A 19,614-nucleotide genomic window follows, 5' to 3' on the forward strand; every position below is an offset into this window, starting at 1 on the left:
TATGTCTTTAGATTACCAATCAGCTCATCCATGGTTAGAGTTTGTAGATCTTTAGCTTCAGTGATAGCATTTACCTTACTTTCCCAAGAACCAGGTAGAACACTGAGCATTTTCCTTACAAACTTGTTTTTGGGAATAACATCTCCAAGTGAATGAAGCTCATTTATGATGGATGTGAATCTAGTGTGCATATCCTGTATAGACTCATCATCCTTCATCCTGAAGAGCTCATACTCAGTGGTGAGCATGTCAATCTTGGACTGTTTAACCTAAGTAGTTCCTTTGTGTGCGGTTTGCAATGCTTCCCATATTTCTTTGGCCGAATCACAAGATGAGACTCTGTTGTATTCATCAGGTCCTATACCACATACCAAGATTTTCTTGGTGCAATAGTTCTTTTCTACAGCTTTTCTGTCAGTATCACTGTACTCCTTTCTGTCTTTCGGCACTGTTTGTCCATCTTCTCCAAGCTTCTTCATAGGAATATGTGGACCATCACATATGATGTCTTATAGTTCTGAATCTTCAGCCATTATAAAATCATGCATATGAGTCTTCCACCATCCGTAGTACTGACCATTGAATCTAGGAGGTCTGTAAGTTGATTGTCTTTCCTCAAAGTTTGGTGGAGCAGCCATTGAGATCCTTTATAGGTGTTAACCTTTTAGAAAGAACCTGCTCTGATACCAATTGTTAGTTTGTATGAGTCCACCAAAGAGTAGAGTACCTGGTCCTCTATGAGGTTGTACTGACAATGCTAATAAAATAGTAAATAAATAAGACACGGGATTTTTACATGGAAAAATCCCAACTCAAGGGGACAAAAACCACGACCTACACCTATAGGCTTTCAACTTCACTAACTTGTAAACACCTATTACAAGACACTTTGTAATGACTCAATTACAAAGAATTCAACTTAACTAACTTGTGATACTCTTACCACAAGCCACTTTGTCACTCTCTAGTTACAAAGACTTTAACTTATGACTAAACCTAGTCACAACATAAACTTGGAGAGTTTACGGATTTTACAAGAGGGTTTCCTAAAACACAGCTTCTAGGAAAGCAAGATAGGAGTTACAATAAAGAACAAATAACAAGATGACAACTCAACTATGGATACACATAGACCCATTGTGAAACTGATCCTTTAGTGGAGTTACCTTCTTGTTCTTGATGCACTTGTGACTTCAATACTGGATGAACACTTTTCTACTTGAGAGAATATCACTGAATGCTCAAGTGATTGTCTTGTGCCTTGCACCAGGTTGTTATACTACAAAAGACATCACAATGGTGATGTCAATTCTTGATACATGCTTCTTCCTAATGAGAAGTGACTGCCCCACTATCTGTTGCACTGTCACGTGTACAGTATGCAGACAGTCACTTTCTGTATTTGCGTTCCAGCTGTTGTTGACTTGTACTTCTGTCAGAGAACATCAAAGGATCAGGTCCTTGTTGTTTTCCTCTTTATAGTAGTTCGTTTGCTGAAGATCAAACTTGACTTTGGTCATTTGAGATGTGTACCAAGTGAGTCAGGTTCTCTATCTGGTTCTTGACAATAATTTTGTTAGATCATCAAAACATAAGAAGCATAAGGTAAAGACATTGAGAACCCATCATATATACATGAATAAGAAAAGAAATAGAATAAAATCAAGTATTACATGCCAAATGTCTCAAAATGTATCAAATATAATCAATAAACTCCAACCCCCCCTCCCCCTTAAATAAAGATAAGCATTGTCCCCAATGCTTAAAAAAATAAGACTAAATGAAGGGAAAGAGTGAAGAAAACTCCTTATGGCTCCTTGGACATCTCTGTGTCCCCATCAATATCACCACCCTCAGGCTCATCCAACTGAATCTTATCATCCTCAACTATAGGAGTGGTTGGGTTGGTGAGTAAGCAAGGTTTGGCTCGTCAGACTGGCTAGCTGGTGCTACTGGTGCAGATGGGGCTGTGGGCTCTAGTGCCGACTGGTGCAGGTCAAGTAACATGTCGAATGTCAAGTCTCCAATTGTTGAAATTACGTTCACTTATCTTCGGAGCTTATCCATTGATTTTTTTCTAGCCTAGGATTTCTTCATCTTCTTTACTTCTTTTCCCAGTTCTTTGATCACTGACCCATGTTGTACCAATATAGCCATAATAGTGTTATGATTTTCTAGGAGCTTCTTCAGTGTCTCTTCAACGGTCGGGGGAATCTGAGGTGCCGGAATGGTAGATTGTGCTGCAATAGTACTGGATAAGTCAGACAGTTTTGCAATAGCTATTTGCATCCAGTTGTTGAGGCTCACCAATATCTGGGAGAATCGTAGAGCAGAAAGTGGGACAGTAGGCAAGGGCACTGGCTTCAAAGCCGAAGTGGAAGTTGTGGCAGAAACTGTAGTAGGGACTGAAGATGATGGTGGAGGCATAGTTGCGACACTAGAGGAAGGCTCAGCTGAAGTGGATAGAACATCAACTGCCTCCACAATTACCACGACTGGCTTATTAGACTTGCCTATGGTGGTAGATGGCTGACCTTTTCTCTTTGGGTTGTTCGCGTCCATATGTGAGTACCACGAGAAAGGCTTCTTCGATCTCACTTTTGTATCAAAATCCCTTGGTTCTACCCTCACATCTGTAAGTTACTCTATAATGGTGTTGGGATATGGGTAGGAAGAGTCATCCTGTTAGGTGATCACTATAATGACCGACATCATGGGACCCACATTGATAGTGTACCCGGCCATAATAAATCCAACCAAGACTACTCGAGGAATCGGCAAGTGAGTCTCATTTTGACTTGGGTCCAGTCTGCTGCAGACAAATGATTGCCACCCTTTTGCTTCGAAGCTGAATGTGCTCTGGTGCATAGGAACCCCAGCGGTGATCTATGGTGGTGGTGGTTCTGGTGCAGCTAGAATCTCCGCTAACCAAGGATGAACTGCATCTCTAAGTGCACACTTCTCCAGGTATTCTTTTGGCTCGACATCATCAAAGACCAAGTGTGTGTTCAGTGTGTGCTAATCAAATTGCACTTTGAGGTTTCGCACTTTTGTCACCTTTGTCCCCTTTTTGATATGCTCCACATTAGCGTAGAATTCCAGGACAAGATATTCCTTAGCATCCACCACGCTTTGGGTAGACCAAATCCACCCTTTGTGTTCTCTAAACTATTTCAGCATGGCCAGGTTGTGCCTCTCTAAGTCTGGCAGTAAGAACTTTCGCTCAAGTGTTAGCGACCTTGTCGGCCACCATGTGTGAAAACTAGTAAAAGCTGCCAGGCTGACAAATCGGTCCTCCCAAACCTATTTCTTCTTTGTTCTTTTATTCCCATTATTTTGTGGCATCTCCCCCTATACCATCATAGGGGATATCCTTAATGGGTGTATCTTGTGTCATAGGGACTAGTGCGACCAAAGGCTCAGAAGCCTAACTAGCACTTTTCGATCCCTCAGAAGTGTTGTGGGATGAGGACGACTTGTCCCTGAGTTGAAATCTCCCTGGCAGCCTGGACTGTACTACTGGTTGTTCCTGAACAGAGGCTGAGTTTCCCTTTGATACGTCCTTAGACGGCGTATGAACTCGTCTCGAAGAGGCCTGCACCTCTCCCTCTCCCGGCTATTTTTTTTATAATTTCATTTTGTTGGGAAAGAGGTAGGGCTCTCTTGCCTTATCCCCGAGAAGGTTCAGCCCTCCCTTTAGAAGTGTTGCCTCTATCTCTAGATCAAACTATTGTCTGTATCAAGAAAAGGCAATTGTTCGTTGCAATTCAATGTTTAGACATACACAGAAGATATGTAAGAATACACCAGAAAACACAATGAGGGTCACAGACACAGTATGCTTGTAGGGTAAGGATCTGCGGTCCGCATAATTTTCTTGCAGCCGCAGATAAGGCCTTGCAAACCGCACAATTTTCTTTTGCGGCCGCAAAAGTGAAGTCTAGTCCGCACAGTTTCACTTGCGGCCGCATCTCAGAAACCCAAAATAAGCCAACTCTATGATGATAAAGAATTGGCTGATGTGCAGCCGCAACATGATTTCTGCGGTCCGCACATTTTACCTTGCGGCCACATATTTGATTCACAAAGTGTAGACTCTCTTATGACAGTAAAAGGGTTGTTCTGCGGCCGCAATAGGAATTCTGCGGTCCACACATTTTACCTTGCGGTTTCATATCCCTTCTTCACTAATGATACCTAAGAATCACTTTTTGTGGACCGCACAATTTTAGGTGCGGCCGCACAATTCAAAAAAAAAACTTCGAATGGTTCAGTAGGTGATTCTAAGTTTTGCAATTTTGTGCACAATTTGACATGGTAACATCATAGAGGCATGAAATTATGTTGATTCGATCCCCATAGAGCATGTATTAGTTATCCCACTACAGATTTACCCCCGCATGAATGCACAATTGAATTCTACTAACAAATAGCCTAAAAATGACTAAAAGTCTACAAATTAAAACAAAAAGAGTAACAAGAAGTTGAAGTATACCTGATGAATTATTGTGATGAGTGATTGAACAACAATGTTGTGTGTGTGGAGAGACAGATTCACCAAGAAATTTCAAGATAGTGCTAATTTTGTGCTCAGAGAGTGAAAATCGTAACCCTTTCCCCTCCCCTTCTATTTGTACTTATGGTTCATGAAAGAGGGAAGAAGGTTGAGTGCGGCCGCACATTTTCATGTGTGGCCCGCATTCTATTACCTGGGGTTTCATTTTTGGCTCACTGTCTGCGGTCCACAAAATTTTTTGTACGACCGCAAATTCCCTCTTACAGTCGCACATCAACCTTTTCTCTGACAAACTAAACTTCAGAGAGTTTGCATTTTCAACCCTTCATTTGTGCGGTCCGCAAGATAATTATGCGGCCGCATTGCACTTTTGCTGCAGCAACTATAAATGTGTCGTATGCACAATTCAACTACGATCTGCAATTCTTGCAACACTTCACCAAGTTTCTGTCAATAGTTCCTATAAGTCACACTCAGTCCTGTAGCACACTTCAAATCAAGTTATCACAAAAATAACATCTAACTGCACAAAAAAGGAAAAAAACATGGGTTGCTTCCCAAGAAGCGCCTGATTTAATGTCGCGACATGACTCAGAATACCATAGTTTGAGTTTCAAAAATGACACATATTTCAAAAATGATGCATATTTCAAAAACGAGGGTTTGAGTTTATTTCACAAATTTGATTTTGGGAGCTCGGTTGAAGGCGATTCTTGGAGATATTTTCAAGGGAGTGATTGGGGTAAGTGATTCTTACTTAGTTTTGGTTAAATTCTATGATTATATCTTTGATTTCACCATTTAATTAGTGAGTTGGGTTGAAACATTTGGGGAAAATGGAAGAAACTCCTTATGACAAATTTGGGGGATTTGAGCGAGATTTTGGTATAAGATTTGAGTAATTTTTATATGGTTGGACTCGTGGTTGAATGGGTGTTCCGATTTTGTAACTTAAATTAGATTCTGAGACGTGGGCCCGAGGGTTGGCTATTTGACTTTTGATTAAGAACTTTGTATTCCCTTATGGAATTTATTCTTTTAGCTCGTGTTGATTGTATCGAATTGTTTGTGGCTAGATTCGAGGCATTTGGAGGCCGAAGCACAAGGGAAGGGCTTATTGGGGTAGAGATTTGCGTTTGAGGTAAGTAACACTTCTAAATTTGAATCTGAGGGTGTGAAATTCTGAATTACGTGTTATGTGATTGGTATTGAGGTGACGCACATGCTAGGTGACAGGCGTGTGGGCGTAAACTGTAGGAATTGTGACTTGGTTAATTACATGGAACTGTATAGTTGAATAATCTTGTCAATATCTGTATATTCTCCATGTGTTAGGAAAATTGAGCTGCAAGTTATGTTAGAAATCATGCTTAGGCTACGTGTGGTACTGCTAAGACCCACCAAGGTCTTGTTACATATTGAATTATTTGTTTAATTTGCAATTTTGTACTCAGTCACAGCTATTATTTGCATATCATATCTCAGTCTCGGTTGTCCCTTATTGATACATCATATCGTCATTATTTGGGTCGAATATCATGATTCTTGTGAGCCCGAGAGACTGGAAAGATTGGTGACTGAGTTGGGGCCTGAGTGCCATGCTGTGAGTGATATATATATATATATATATATATATATATATATATATATATATATATTGTTAGATTGTATGGATCCACCAAATCATAGAGTACCAGGTCTTCTACAAGATTCTGCTGAGAGCACTTAGTAAAGCAGTAAGTAAATGAGGCAGAGGATTTTTACGTGGAAGAATCCCACACAAGGGGATCAAAAAATCACGACCTACCTTGTAGGCTTTCAACTTCACTAACTTGTAATTTACCTATTACAAGTCACTTTACAATACTTCCTATTGTAAAGAATTTACTCAACTAACTTGTGGTACCTTTACCCCAAGCCACTTTGTGACTATCCTAGTTACAAAGGCTTTTTCTAACTTGTGATGCTATCACCACAAGCCACTTTTTAATTCTACGATTACAAAGACTTTTCCTTATGACTACATTCTAGTCACAACATAAACTCAACGAGTTTACGGATTTACAAGAGGATTCCTAATCAGTATGCTTCTAGATAAGCGATTTAGGAGATATGGTAAGTACAATAACAAGGTTACAACTCAACTAGGACAACAAGCATCAATCATTTAGGAACTGGTCCGTAGTGGCATTCAACCTTGTTCGTCAAGCTTGAAAGGTTGATTTCTCTATTTTTATAAGAGGCTTGAATGAGAAACAGAAACCTTCCAGTGATGTTTTTGTATAAAGCACATATTGTACATCTTGATCACATAACTTGAAATGTTGTGAGTACTTTGTTTGGTTAGAGAGTGAGTGGGCTGACAGTGTGGTGCAGTGCGGCAGAAATAGTGTCATCGGTCACTTCATTTCCTGCTGTGTCCAAATGACTTTGTACTGCTATGAGGAAACCACAAAAGCATCAGGTCCTTGTTTGGTTCCTAGTTCCTAAAGCTTGTAGCAATTCATCTTTAGCTGAAATCGGTTAACGCTTGCAGTGATCCAAGTAAGTCAGGTTCTCTATCTGGTTCTTAGCCATAAGTTTGTTAGATCATCAAAACATCAGGCAAAAGCATTTAGGATCTATCAATTTCCTCCTTTTTGATGATGACAAACTTCAACAATTATAAATCAGAATTGGGGCAGTAGAGACCAAACAACTAATTTTAAAGAGTTCCCCATGAGACTATGCCTTGTCTTAAAGAATAATAGAGCATAAGAACCAGTTCCCCAATGTGTAATTTCCCCCTTTTTGCATCATTAAAAAGAACAACAGCACAAAGAAGTCCAGCTAAGCTAACTCATACCACATATGTGCACACAATCATGAGAAAGAATAGAACATAGAGAGATAGTACGAGACAAAAAAAAAGGATTCATATTAATAATTTTTAATATGCCTCATCCTTTTAAAAAAGGAAGAGGATACATTGGACTTGTTAATAGGAATAGTAGTAGTAGTAGTAGTAGAACATCCCAACCATAAAAAAGGCAAAAAAAACATCCACCAACCATCAACAAAGAGACAAAGAAGAAGAGACATATCCAGAAAACTGGTCACTGAAGGGGTTCTTAGGGGGAACTAGGAGGAAAAGGCTTGGAAGCTGCAGCAAGTGTCTAGAGAACAAGGTCTATTCGGGCATTTCCCGACTTTTGCTTGTTGAGCAGTTCAGCCTTCAGGTTCTCCCCTGAGATCAGCATTTTCTTGGGTCAAACAGATCACCTCATCATTTGACATGGGAACCGCTCGGGCTTGCTGACCTTTTAAGATAGCATTCCTGGCCTTCAATCGACGTATTTCTTCAGTTGCACTGTTCTGGGCATTGATGAGCTGAGACACAGTTGAAGTACTGCCTACACCCCCATACTTCTCAATACACTCGCACTCTTCCAAGGTTGTCTGAGAGAATGTCTGCTTACGGGTCCCCACTTTACCTGTTCCCAGTAGAACCTCAAGGAATTTGAACACATGAGTGAGCAAGAATCCATAGGGAAGCCCGTGATTACCATCCTTGAAATTGGCCACCTTCTGCATGTGTTCAATCATTATGGCAGGCAGACTCATAGGGTTGAAACCGTCCAGTTTCTCCATTAGGTATAGATCAGATTTTAAAGTTACAGACCTCCTTTCTGTTCGAGGCAACAAGACTTTGTTAACCAACTCAAACAGCAACTAGTAGACAGGAAGTAGTGCTTTCTTATGGATCTAGCCCCCTTTATGATTAGAATTATCTTTCACCACTACATTTCTGAAGTTGTACTGACAGACATCCCGTACACTCGACACCTCAACTGTAGGAACTTGCAAAATTTCTCCAAGCAATTTCATGTCAAAAGACAATGTCCACTCCATTGACCAACGCACAAACATGGTCAGTATCGACTGAAAAAAGACTGGCGAAGAAACTCTGTACCTCATCCCCATACACTTTAGGGGCATCAATGTAGAATAGATGCATCTATTGTTGAAACTCCACCATTTCCAGAGCGCATTCCAGTCATCTCCGAGATTGTTGGGTCAAACGTATGACCTAGTAGAACTTTTTGATGGCTTAGGCGCTCAGAGCCAAGGCAGACCTCACTTTTTGCTTTCTTTGCAGAACTAGGTTCTTCAATTGTTTCAGACTTGTGTTTCCTATGCTTTTCTCCACTGACTTTGACTTTCCCCTTGGAATTGACAAGAATATCCTCATCACTCACTGCCTCCTTCAACTTGGACTTAGAAGTAGACTTTTTCTCCATAGAAACACTCTCAGCCTTTTTCGAGGACTGCCTTACAAGGGAACCTGGTTCCTCAGGAGTTCCTTCTCCCACCTCCACTACAGGAATGGCTTCATTACATACAGGTACACCATCCTTCACCAACTTTCTTCTTTTCTTCTTACTATTTTTCTTGCTCTTTTGGAGTGCAGAGTCGTAGGCTACTTTGACTTGAAGCCTAGTAGTAGGCCGCTTAATTTTAGACTCAAGGGTGGAGACAACCCTTTGATTACTTATGAATGCATCAAGGGCCACGTTGTCCAGGTCTTCTTCATCACTAGATCACATTTTTGGTGATTGAATTTCCATGGGCACAACATCGAATGCAGGAACAGCACTGTCCTGGGGATGAGAGTCCTGACCTGGGTCCTCCGGAGAGGGATCAGGTTCCTCATGTGATGCCCCAGTAGTGTATACTACTGCATCCCCTTCAACAGCCCATAATGGCCCCTTCTACCCACATGCTTTGTGGATCATGTTTCTGGGAAATAACTTTATACAATACCCCATCAGCGGATACCACAAACACAATTTTTTCTTCTTCAACCGGTGCTTCCACAACCATGGAGTTGACGGCAACAATGGCGAAGCCTTTTGTGAACGCAGTATTTTGACGTTGTTCTCCACTTAGGGTTTGACTGGTGTGTGCAACAGACAACGGAGAGAACATAACAGTAGTTTCAAGGGTTTCTTAGTTGGGAAGAGGTTGGGAAACTAGGGAAGGTGTGACTGTAGCAGTAGGAGTGACAGAGGGTGACAAGGACTTAGTGAAGGTGAGAGGTTCCATAGATGGATCAAAGGTGGTTACAGTTGAGGCAGAGAGATCGGAAGTTTTCTCAGCCATTGGAAGAGGTGGTGTGATGATCCTTTCCTGTTGGGTGAGTCTAGAATAGGGTTTATGGTTAAGAAGGACAGTAGAGAGGGGTTTTTAAACGTATAGGATAATTATGAAGGGAGAAGAATAGGCACCAGTTCTGAAACAACGGTTGGGCATGGAGAATTGTGATGTTTTAGAGTGAGATGGAACATTTTGAATTGAAGGGACGTGATAGCCGGATCTGAAAAGTTGATGACATGGTAGTTGTATTTTGTACCTTTTAAGATGTGTATTAAAGGATGCATAGAACTACTAACCTTTAGTATAAGAACCTGGTTCTTGAAAAAACATTTTCTTCAAGCCCTTTTTGAAAAGAATTAATCCTCTTTTATTCAGTCATGTACTGCTTCTATGCTTATCATGCGTGTCTATCTGCAATGATATTGAAGTGAGTTAGACATGGCCAAAAAAACACTTTGAACTAATTATTTCTTAAGAATACGAGCCAGCTAAAGAGGAATCAGGTTCTTAATTTGGCTTCAACAGTCCCAGCTTTACTCTGTTTCTTTCAAACTATTCCATACTCAATGCCTTGGTGAAAATGTCTGTAATTTGATCTTCTGTGTTGCAGAACTTCATGCATATCAACCCTTTCTCCACATTATCTCTTAAAAATGATGCTTCACATCAATATGTTTGGTCCTTTTATGTTGAACTGGATTTTTTGCCATATTAAGTGCACTGGTGTTGTCATATAGGAGAGGCACACTCTCAGTGAGAATTCCAAAATCCTTCAGTTGTTTCTTGATCCATAGAAGCTGAGCACAACAGGATGCTGCAGCTACATATTCAGCTTCGGCTGTTGAAAGAGCCACTGAATTTTGTTTCCTTGTCCCCTAAGAGATAAGACATGATCCTAAGAAGTTAGCCATCCCAGAAGTGCTTTTTCTATCCACAAGATAACCTGCATAGTCTACGTCAGCATACCCAATCAGATTAAAACTGTCACCTGATGGATAATATAGCACCAGGTCCTGTGTACCTTTGAGATATCTCAGTATTCTTTTGGTAGCCTTCAAGTGAGATTCCTTGGGATTTAATTGAAACCTCGCACACAGCCCCACGCTGAAGACAATATCAGGTCGACTGGCAGTGAGATAGAGGAGAGACCCAATGATGCCTCTATACATTGTTTGATTCATAGGAGATCTAGTTTCATCCATGTCCAGTCAAGTGGCAGTTGCAGTGGGAGTGTCTATCACTTTTAATACTTCCATGTCAAACCTCTTTAAGAGTTCCTTGATGTATTTTTGCTGACAAATGGAAGTACCCTTTGGGGACTGTTTAACTTGAAGACCTAGGAAGAAGTTTAATTCCCCCATCATGCTCATTTCAAATTCGCTTCCCATAAGTTTTGCGAATTCTTCACACAGAGAGTCAGCTGTTGTTCCAAAAATGATATCATCAACATAAACCGGAACAATGAGCAGGTTTCTTCCTCGTTTCTTTAAGAAAAGAGTGTTGTCAATCTTCCCACTCTTAAACCCATTTTCTAAGAGAAATTTTGACAATCTTTCATACCATGCTCGAGGAGCCTGCTTTAACCTATACAGAACATTGTCCAATTTGAACATATATTCAAGGTGCTCATGACATTCAAACCTAGGGGGTTGCTTCACATAGACTTCTTCTTTAAGCAGTCCATTCAAAAATGCACTTTTGACATCCATTTGGAACAAAGTAAATTCCATATGAGAAGCAAAGGCGATCAGAATTTTGATGGCTTCCATGCGAGCCACTGGAGCAAATGTTTCATCATAGTCAATCCTTTCGTCCTGATTGTAGCCTTGGACCACTAGTCTGGCCTTGTTCCTTGTGGTATTCCATGTTCATCGAGCTTGTTTCTGAATACCCACATGGTTCCCATAATGGTTCTATCTGGGGGCCTGGGTACCAGGTGCCATACACTATTTCTCTCAAACTGATGCAGCTCGTCTTGCATGGCTGTAATCCAATATGCATCGTTTAAGGCTTCCTTGATGTTCTTGGATTCAATCTGGGAGAGAAAGGCTGAGAAGGCAAGTGAATTTCTAGCTCTTGACCTGGTTTGAACTCCAGAATCTAGAGGAGTGATTATGTTGTCTATAGGGTGAGAACTTTGATGTCTCTAGTTAGATGTATGGGGTTCATTCTGAGAGGAGAAAGGTATGTTTGGATGATTTTTTTCTATCCTTCTCTCAGATGCCAATGGAGTTCCCTGAACTGCATCAACCACTCTTTCTTTGGATTCAGTGATTGTAATTGAAGTGCTTGGTTTTGTTGATGATGAGGCAGCATTATATTCATTTGGCTCCTTCACTTGACTCATCATATCTGCCTTTCCATTTGTCATATTAATGACTTCACTAGGAACAAGTAAGGGTTCTCCATCTTGATCTTCCTCAGCATTCTTCTCAAATGATGGATGAGATTCATCAAAAATAACATGGATGCTTTTTCCAACACATTGAGTCCGCTTGTTATATATCTTGTAAGCCTTGCTTTGAGAAGAGTAGCCAAGAAATATCCCTTCGTCACTTTTGTCATCAAACTTACCAAGATGATCCTTTCCATTATTGAGAACATATCATTTGCATCCAAATGTTCTTAGGTAAGTCAGCTTGGGTTTTCTTTCATTCAGCAATTCATACGGGGTTTTGTTCAGAATTGATCAGATCATGCACTTGTTTACTAAGTAGCAGACAGTGTTGACATCTTCAGCCCAGAAGTTCTTTGCAAGTCCATTGTCAATCAGCATTGTTCTTGCCATTTCTTCCAGAGTTCTGTTCTTTTTTTCTACTACTTCATTTTGCTGTGGAGTTCTAGGAGCTGAGAAGTTCTAAGTGATGCCGTTTTCATTGCAGAATTCATCAAATTTGATATTGTCAAATTCTGTCCCATGATCTGATCTAATGCATACAACTTTAGACTCCATCTTCACCTGAATTTTCTTCAGAAAGGCCACAAATACTTCAACAGTTTCATCTTTTGTTCTGAGAAATAGAGTCCTTGTGAATCTGGAATAGTCATCCACGATTACGAAAATATATCTCTTTCCTCCGCTACTTTGCACCCTCATAGGTCCGCACAGATCCATATGCAGGAGCTCAAGCGGCTTTGAGGTGCTCACATCTCTTTTTGACTTAAAGGAGGACTTTACATGTTTTCCTCTAGCACAGGAATCACAGACTTTTTGAGTTTTGAATTGTGACATTGGCAAACCATGGACCAGGTCCTTCTGAATTAGTTTGTTCAGAAGGGAAAAGCTTGCATGGCCCAGTCTTATGTGCCATAGCTCAACATCATCGTTAACCGCCTTCAGACAACTTAGATCACCACTCTGTAAGGATTCAAAATCAGCAACATAGATGTTCTTGTACCATAACTATTTTACCGGTCACAAGGTCAGTGACTGTACATATTTTGGACAAGAATTCAACCTTGTTTCCTATATCGCAAATTTGAGAGACACTCAGGAGATTGTACTTAAGTCCATTGACATAGTACACATTTTTAGTAGAGTGAGTGAGTTACTTCCCAACTTTTCCAACTCCAAGAATGTACCCTTTTTTGTCGTTGCCAAGTGATACACTCCCTCTTTGTAGGGCTTTTAGTGAAAGAAAGTCTGTGGTGTTCCCAGTCATGTGTTTCAAACACCCATTATCCATGAACCATTGTTGACCGTTTCCCTTCATTGTTCCCTGCACAAAAGATTAGGAGTTAGTTTTAGGAACCCAAACAAGTTTGGGTCCCTTGTAGTAACCAAGAGGATTAATAAGAGCTCTCTTAGTCCATACAGGTAATGTGTATTTCTTGTGAGTGGAACCTGGTCCCTCTTTTGTGGTCACAGTTTCAGCAACCACTTTATCTTTTTGTACTGATTGATTCTTGGCATGGACACCTTCTTTGAAGTGCCCAGTGTTCCCACATTGGGTACGAGGCCAGTTATCAGATGCAGTGGCGCTCTTACTGTGAGGTTTGTGAGGAGTTTTCTCCCTTGGGAACCATGCTCCCCGCCCTTTTTCACTGTCATTAGTGAGCGAGGCAGTGGTAGCTTCTAAGGACCAGGTCTACTTTAAAGACCTTTCAAGATCATTCATTACTTTTTCTAGATTGGTTTGGAGGAGCTCGTTTTTCTCAATTTCAGCACACATCCTATATCTCAAGGCCTTCATCTCATCTTCAAGCCTAAAATATTCCTCACTAACTATCCCCTTTCCTCTTTCAGAGCTTTCAGGTTTTGAATTAGTCAAAGGCTTTACTATTAGTTCCCTTTGGCCTGCAGTTTCTACCAAGAGTTCACTCTTTTCTTTTCTAAGAATTTCAATGGTTTTCTTTTGATTAGTAATTGCAGCCACTTAGTCTTCTCTAGTACGTTTAGATTCTTCTAGCTCTAAGAACAAGGAATCCCTATCCTCCGCAAGACTATAAAAGGCAGTAATTAAAACATCAGCTAAACACATGAGTTTTTTTGGAGAATAGGATTTCAGATTTTTTGAACATCCCTGAAGTTTACCTCTTCATTGTCATTGTCTTCATCATTATTTGATTGAGCCATCAAAGAAAGCGTTGAGTCATATCCAATCTCCTCACCTTCAACTACCATTGTGGAATTATCATCAGTATCAGATTTATCTTGTTTTACTTGTGTAGTTCCCTCATAATTTATTTGCAAAGCCTCCCATATTTCCTTGGCAGTGTCGCATGTAGAAATTCTGTCGTACTCTTTAGGTCCCAAACCATATACCAAAATTTTCTTGGCACGAAAGTTCTTCTCCACCGCTTTCTTATCTGCTTCACTCTATTCTTTGTTGTTTTTTATTGAAAATGGAAATTCATTTAGTACCTTGATTGGAACAAACAGATCATCGTAGATGACATCCCAAAGCTCACAATCCTTAGCCATGATGAAATCATGCATTCTAGCTTTCCACCACCAATAGCATTTTCCATCAAACTTGGGTGGGTGGTATATGGATTGACCTTCTTCAAAATTTAGTGGAGCTGCCATGAGGATCCTTCCTAGGTGTTAGGCTGATAGGAGGAACCTGCTCTGGTACTAATTGTTAGATTGTATGGATCCACCAAATCGTAGAGTACCTAGTCCTCTACAAGATTCTGCTGAGAGCACTTAGTAAAGCAGTAAGTAAATGAGGCAGAGTATTTTTACGTGGAAAAATCTCACACAAGGGGATCAAAAAACCACGACCTACCTTGTAGTCTTTTAACTTCATTAACTTGTAATTTACCTATTACAAGCCACTTTACAATACTTCCTATTGCAAAGAATTTACTCAACTAACTTGTGGTACCTTTACCATAAGCCACTTTGTGACTATCCTAGTTACAAAGGCTTTTTCTAACTTGTGATGCTATCACCATAATCCACTTTGTAATTCTACGATTACAAAGACTTTTCCTTATGACTAAATCTAGTCACAACATAAACTCAACGAGTTTACGGATTTACAAAAGGATTCCTAATCAGTATGCTTCTAGATAAGCGATTTAGGAGATATGGTAAGTACAATAACAAGGTTACAACTCAACTAGGATAGCAAGCATCAATCTTTTAGGAACTGGTCCGTAGTGGCGTTCAACCTTGTTCGTAAAGCTTGAGAGGATGATTTTACTACTTTTGCAAGAGGCTTGAATGAGAAACAGAAACCTTCTAGTGATGTTTTTGTATAAAGCACATATTGTACATCTTGATCACATAACTTGAAATGATGTGAGTACTTTGTTTGGTTAGAGAGTGAGTGGGCTGACAGTGTGGTGCAGTACGGCAGAAACAGTATCGTCGGTCACTTCATTTCCAACTGTGTCCAAATGACTTTGTACTGCTATGAGGAAACCACAAAAGCATCAGGTCCTTGTTTGGATCCTAGTTCCTGAAGCTTGTAGCAATTCATCTTTATCTGAAATCAATTAACGCTTACAGTGATCCAAGTAGGTCAGGTTCCCTATCTGGTTCTTAGCCATAAGTTTGTTAGATCATCAAAACATCATGCAAGAGCATTTAAGATCTATCATATATACATATATATATGTGTGTGTGTGTGTGTGTGTGTTTGTGTTGATCAGATTACATGCCACAATAGGTCTTACGGATATATGTGGATCGGGCTGCGCATTGCAACATGTACCGTACAGTGTTGAGTGATAGAGTGTGACGAGCGAGAATTGAGACAGTCAGATTGAGTGCTCTGAGAGTGCGAGTACTTGGGATTTCACTGTGTTTCATCACATACGGTATTCATATTGGCATGTAGATATAGAGATGTCATATTCCTATTATCAGTCATACTTGGCATATTTTATCTGTGTTGAACGTAATTGTTAACCCTGGAAGTATGTCTACATTTTCTGTATTGTTAAACTCTGTACTTTTACTGTATTGTTTGAGCTCGTCACTGCTTCCAGTCCAAAGGTTAGATTTGTTACTTATTGAGTTGGTTGTACTCACGCTACACCTTGCACTTCATATGCAAATCCATGTGTTTTCGGTCATGGGTTGCTGATTCACAGAGTTCAGTCATTCGGAGATTTTTGAGGTAGCTGCTCTGGCGTTCACAAACCTTGACTCTCCTCCCATATTCCTTAGTTCTATTTATTCAGTTTCAATTTCTTAGATAGTGTTTCAGACTTTTATTGTATAGATGCTCATGTACTTAGTGACGCCCTAATTTTGGGAAACTTATGCATCGAGTGTGGCAGTTTATTCGGTTATGCGGTCTTTTATTTATTTAAAACCTGTTTTAGCATATTCTAAATTTGAAAATATTGGAAGTGTCTGAATTGTCGGCTTGCCTAGTAACATGATAGGCGCCATCACGACAGGTTGAATTTTTGGTCGTGACACTAGTATATAAATTTGTATATAGTGATAAAACGACAGAAACATTGAATACGTGATGCAGTAAATCAAAAAGTTCAAAAAATTACTGGTACAAAGTATCAATCCCTCGCTACCAAGGCGGAATTGTTTGCCCCTTTCCACTGGCACCTTGATATTGTTTGTTACTCTGATTGGCAAGTGAAATATTTATAGGATTTTGTACATGTATGTATGTATGTATGTATGTATGTATGTATATATAACATTTCGATGGAAACTTGTGGGTGGCTTTCCACCCCTTCGGACCTTAGTAGACTGCCCTCCGTTGAGGGATAGAGTGATACAAATTTTTGAATTACCGGATCAACTGAAACTAAATCCCACGAGTGGATATGTTATTACCATGGCAGAAATGTTTTAGACCCCCTAATCTTGGGATCTTTTGTCTAGTTTCTCCTTAAATTTCACGTGTTCTTTAATACCCTCCCCACTCCCATTTTCATAGCACTTTTACTTTAGTATATTCTTTATATCTATCCTTGTCACGATTCTAATTTTCCTCCGTAGGATATCGTGACGACACCTAGTCTCTAAGACTAGGTAAGCCTAACAAGCATGCAGAATAATCAAAATAACAAATAAACCCTCAAATACTCAACAAATTCTAATACAGAAAAATCCACAACTCAGCATTTATAATTTCCCCAAAACCTAGTGATATCGAGTCACAAGCTTTAGATACAGTGCAGAATACTCCTATACATCAATGTCTATAAAGATATAAAGAGATAATGAAAAGAACAGAATAGAAGAGGACTCCGAGGCTTGCAGATGTCGGCAGGTATACCTTGAAGTCTCCGAACTGAGCTTCCTTACTAGTGCCTAGATATACACAAAAAAGATGTGCAGAAGTGTAGTATGAGTACACCACAATGGTACCCAGTAAGTACCAAGCCTAACCTTGATAGCGTAGTGAGGAGTTTAGGTCAGGGCCCTACTGGAAAATAATAAAAGACAAGGCAGAAGGTATAATAAGATGACAGAGAACTAAAACAAAGAATTCATGGAAGGTAACAGTACGGAACCAAAGAAAAACAACTACAACACAAAAAGAAGCAGGAATCTTACAAGTTAAGAAAACAACATCAACAACAAACAGCAAATTGAAGAAAATCAACAGGGGCACTCCCGAAGTGCCGCCTCGTAGTCTCAAAAGTAAAATATCTCACAATCTTTCCTTATATCACCGCGAGAGCCTTTATATTTAGTTTTGAAAATTATTTTTCCCGAAATAGCATCCCACATTTTAGCTCACCTTATCACACTGCATGACTTCTAGTATTTCCCCTACTAACCACATATTTCAAGCCTACCTTATCTCACCGCATGTGTTTTAACATCCAGACCTTTTACCACCGCATGCGTATCAATAATCACAACGGCACGGCAAAAACCTCGTGTAAAAAATAACAACTGTATGGTAGAAACCTCGTGCCACAATAACCACAGCACGGCAGAAACCTTGTGCAACAATAAAAATCGCACGGCAGAAACCTCGTGCATCAACAAAACAATCATCTCAAAAATAATTATGGAAACCAAAACATAACAACTGAAACAATGAAATTTCAAGGATACTAATTTCAAGTAAAGAATCCCAAAGCTAAATAATGAATATGGAATTAAGAAAGCATGTAATTCAACTAAGCATGTAGTACAAGCTGCAAATAAGAGATAAGATAAGTAGACATGTGAAATTAGGCTAAACATGATGACTATACATGCTAAAGTAACTCAGTTAAGGCATAGAAAGGAAACTACTTAGCTAAAATCGCAATTTCAGTATTTAGCCCATGTGTCCACTTGTCACCTCGCGTACATGGCCCTCACATATCACAAATTGTCACAAGAATACCAAATCCTAAGGGGAATTCCCCACATAAGGTTAGACAAGTCACTTACCTCAATCCAAGCTCAATTAATCAATAAAAAGGCCTTTCCCTCAATTTTTCAACTCCAAACGGCTCAAATCTAGCCATAAACAATTACATACTATAAATATAACTATAGGAAACTAATCTAAATAATAAAATTATGATTTTTGCAAAGAATTGGAAAATCGCCCCAGAAAGTCAACTCAGGCCCGCGTCTCGGAACTGGACCAAAATTATAAAATCCAAACACCAATTCGATTTTGAGTCCAACCCTACAAAAATTATCCAAATCCGACCTCATTTAGCCTTTCAAAATCCAAAAAAACGGTCTAAGAACTTTTACACTTTTTCCCCAAATGTCTCAACCCAAATCCCTAATTCGATGAAGAAATCGAAGATAGATTAGTGAAACTTAATAAAAAACGAGTTAGGAACTCTTACCCAAACAATCTCTCTGAAAATCTCTCAAAATATCGCCTAAATCCGAGCTCTCAAGTCCAAATGGTAAAAAAATGACATAAACCCTCGATTTTGAAATTTTAATATGCTACCCAGTTAATCCTTCTTCGCGAACGTGGAAATTGCCTTGCATTCGTGAAGCACAAAAATGAAACAGTCCAAATTCCCTTCATCGCGAACACGGAATGAGCCTCGCGTTCACGATGCACAAAAATGCACAGCTGCCAGAATCCTCTTTGCGAAAGCAAGATAGCCCACGCGAACGCGATGCACACTGAGCCAGACCTTCACGAACGCGTCCCCTCTTACGCGAACGCGAAGAACAACTTCACATGACTCTCCAGAAACCTTTCGCGAATGCGAGACCTCCCTCGCGAATGCGAAGAAGGAAACTAGAACTGAGAAAGAACCAGATTTCAACAATCCTTACATGATCCGAAATGAGCCGAACAAGGACCGACTCACACCCGAGGCCCCCGGGACTTCAACCAAACATACCAACATGTCCTAAAACATCATACAAACATGCTCGAAGTGTCAAATCACATCAAACAACACTAGAATCACGGATCGTGCATCGATTCAAGCCTAAGAAGTTATGAACTTTTAAATTTCATATCTGATGTTGAAACCTATCAAATCACGTCCAATTGACCTCAATTTTGCACACAAGTCCTAAATTACATTATGGACCTATTCCCACTTCTGAAATT

The 19,614-nt window shown here is 39.9% G+C and overlaps 1 protein-coding gene across 1 annotated transcript; it reads right to left on the minus strand.

The window, feature by feature from the left end:
• Positions 1-12,509: 12,509 nt before the first annotated feature.
• On the minus strand, positions 12,510-14,681 carry LOC138869149 (uncharacterized). Its single transcript, XM_070146745.1, has 6 exons — positions 14,517-14,681; positions 14,187-14,471; positions 13,754-14,004; positions 13,468-13,696; positions 13,213-13,371; positions 12,510-13,010 (listed from the first exon to the last, which is right to left on the minus strand). Exons 1-6 carry the CDS (start codon positions 14,679-14,681, stop codon positions 12,510-12,512), a joined length of 1,590 nt encoding a protein of 529 aa, XP_070002846.1.
• Positions 14,682-19,614: the final 4,933 nt, after the last annotated feature.

This window comes from Nicotiana sylvestris, chromosome 5, assembly GCF_000393655.2.
Source record: "Nicotiana sylvestris chromosome 5, ASM39365v2, whole genome shotgun sequence".
NCBI classification, from domain to species: domain Eukaryota; kingdom Viridiplantae; phylum Streptophyta; class Magnoliopsida; order Solanales; family Solanaceae; genus Nicotiana; species Nicotiana sylvestris.

Bases quoted from the DNA above. Each gene is read 5' to 3' on its own strand.
- LOC138869149 (XM_070146745.1), bottom strand. From the start codon at position 14,681: ATGGCAGCTCCACTAAATTTTGAAGAAGGTCAATCCATATACCACCCA. The intron at 14,472-14,516 runs GTACTAAATGAA...AACAAAGAATAG, and splicing joins ATCTGTTTGTTCCAATCAAG to AGTGAAGCAGATAAGAAAGC. The intron at 13,697-13,753 runs GTCTTTAAAGTA...CACTAATGACAG, and splicing joins GTAATGAATGATCTTGAAAG to TGAAAAAGGGCGGGGAGCAT.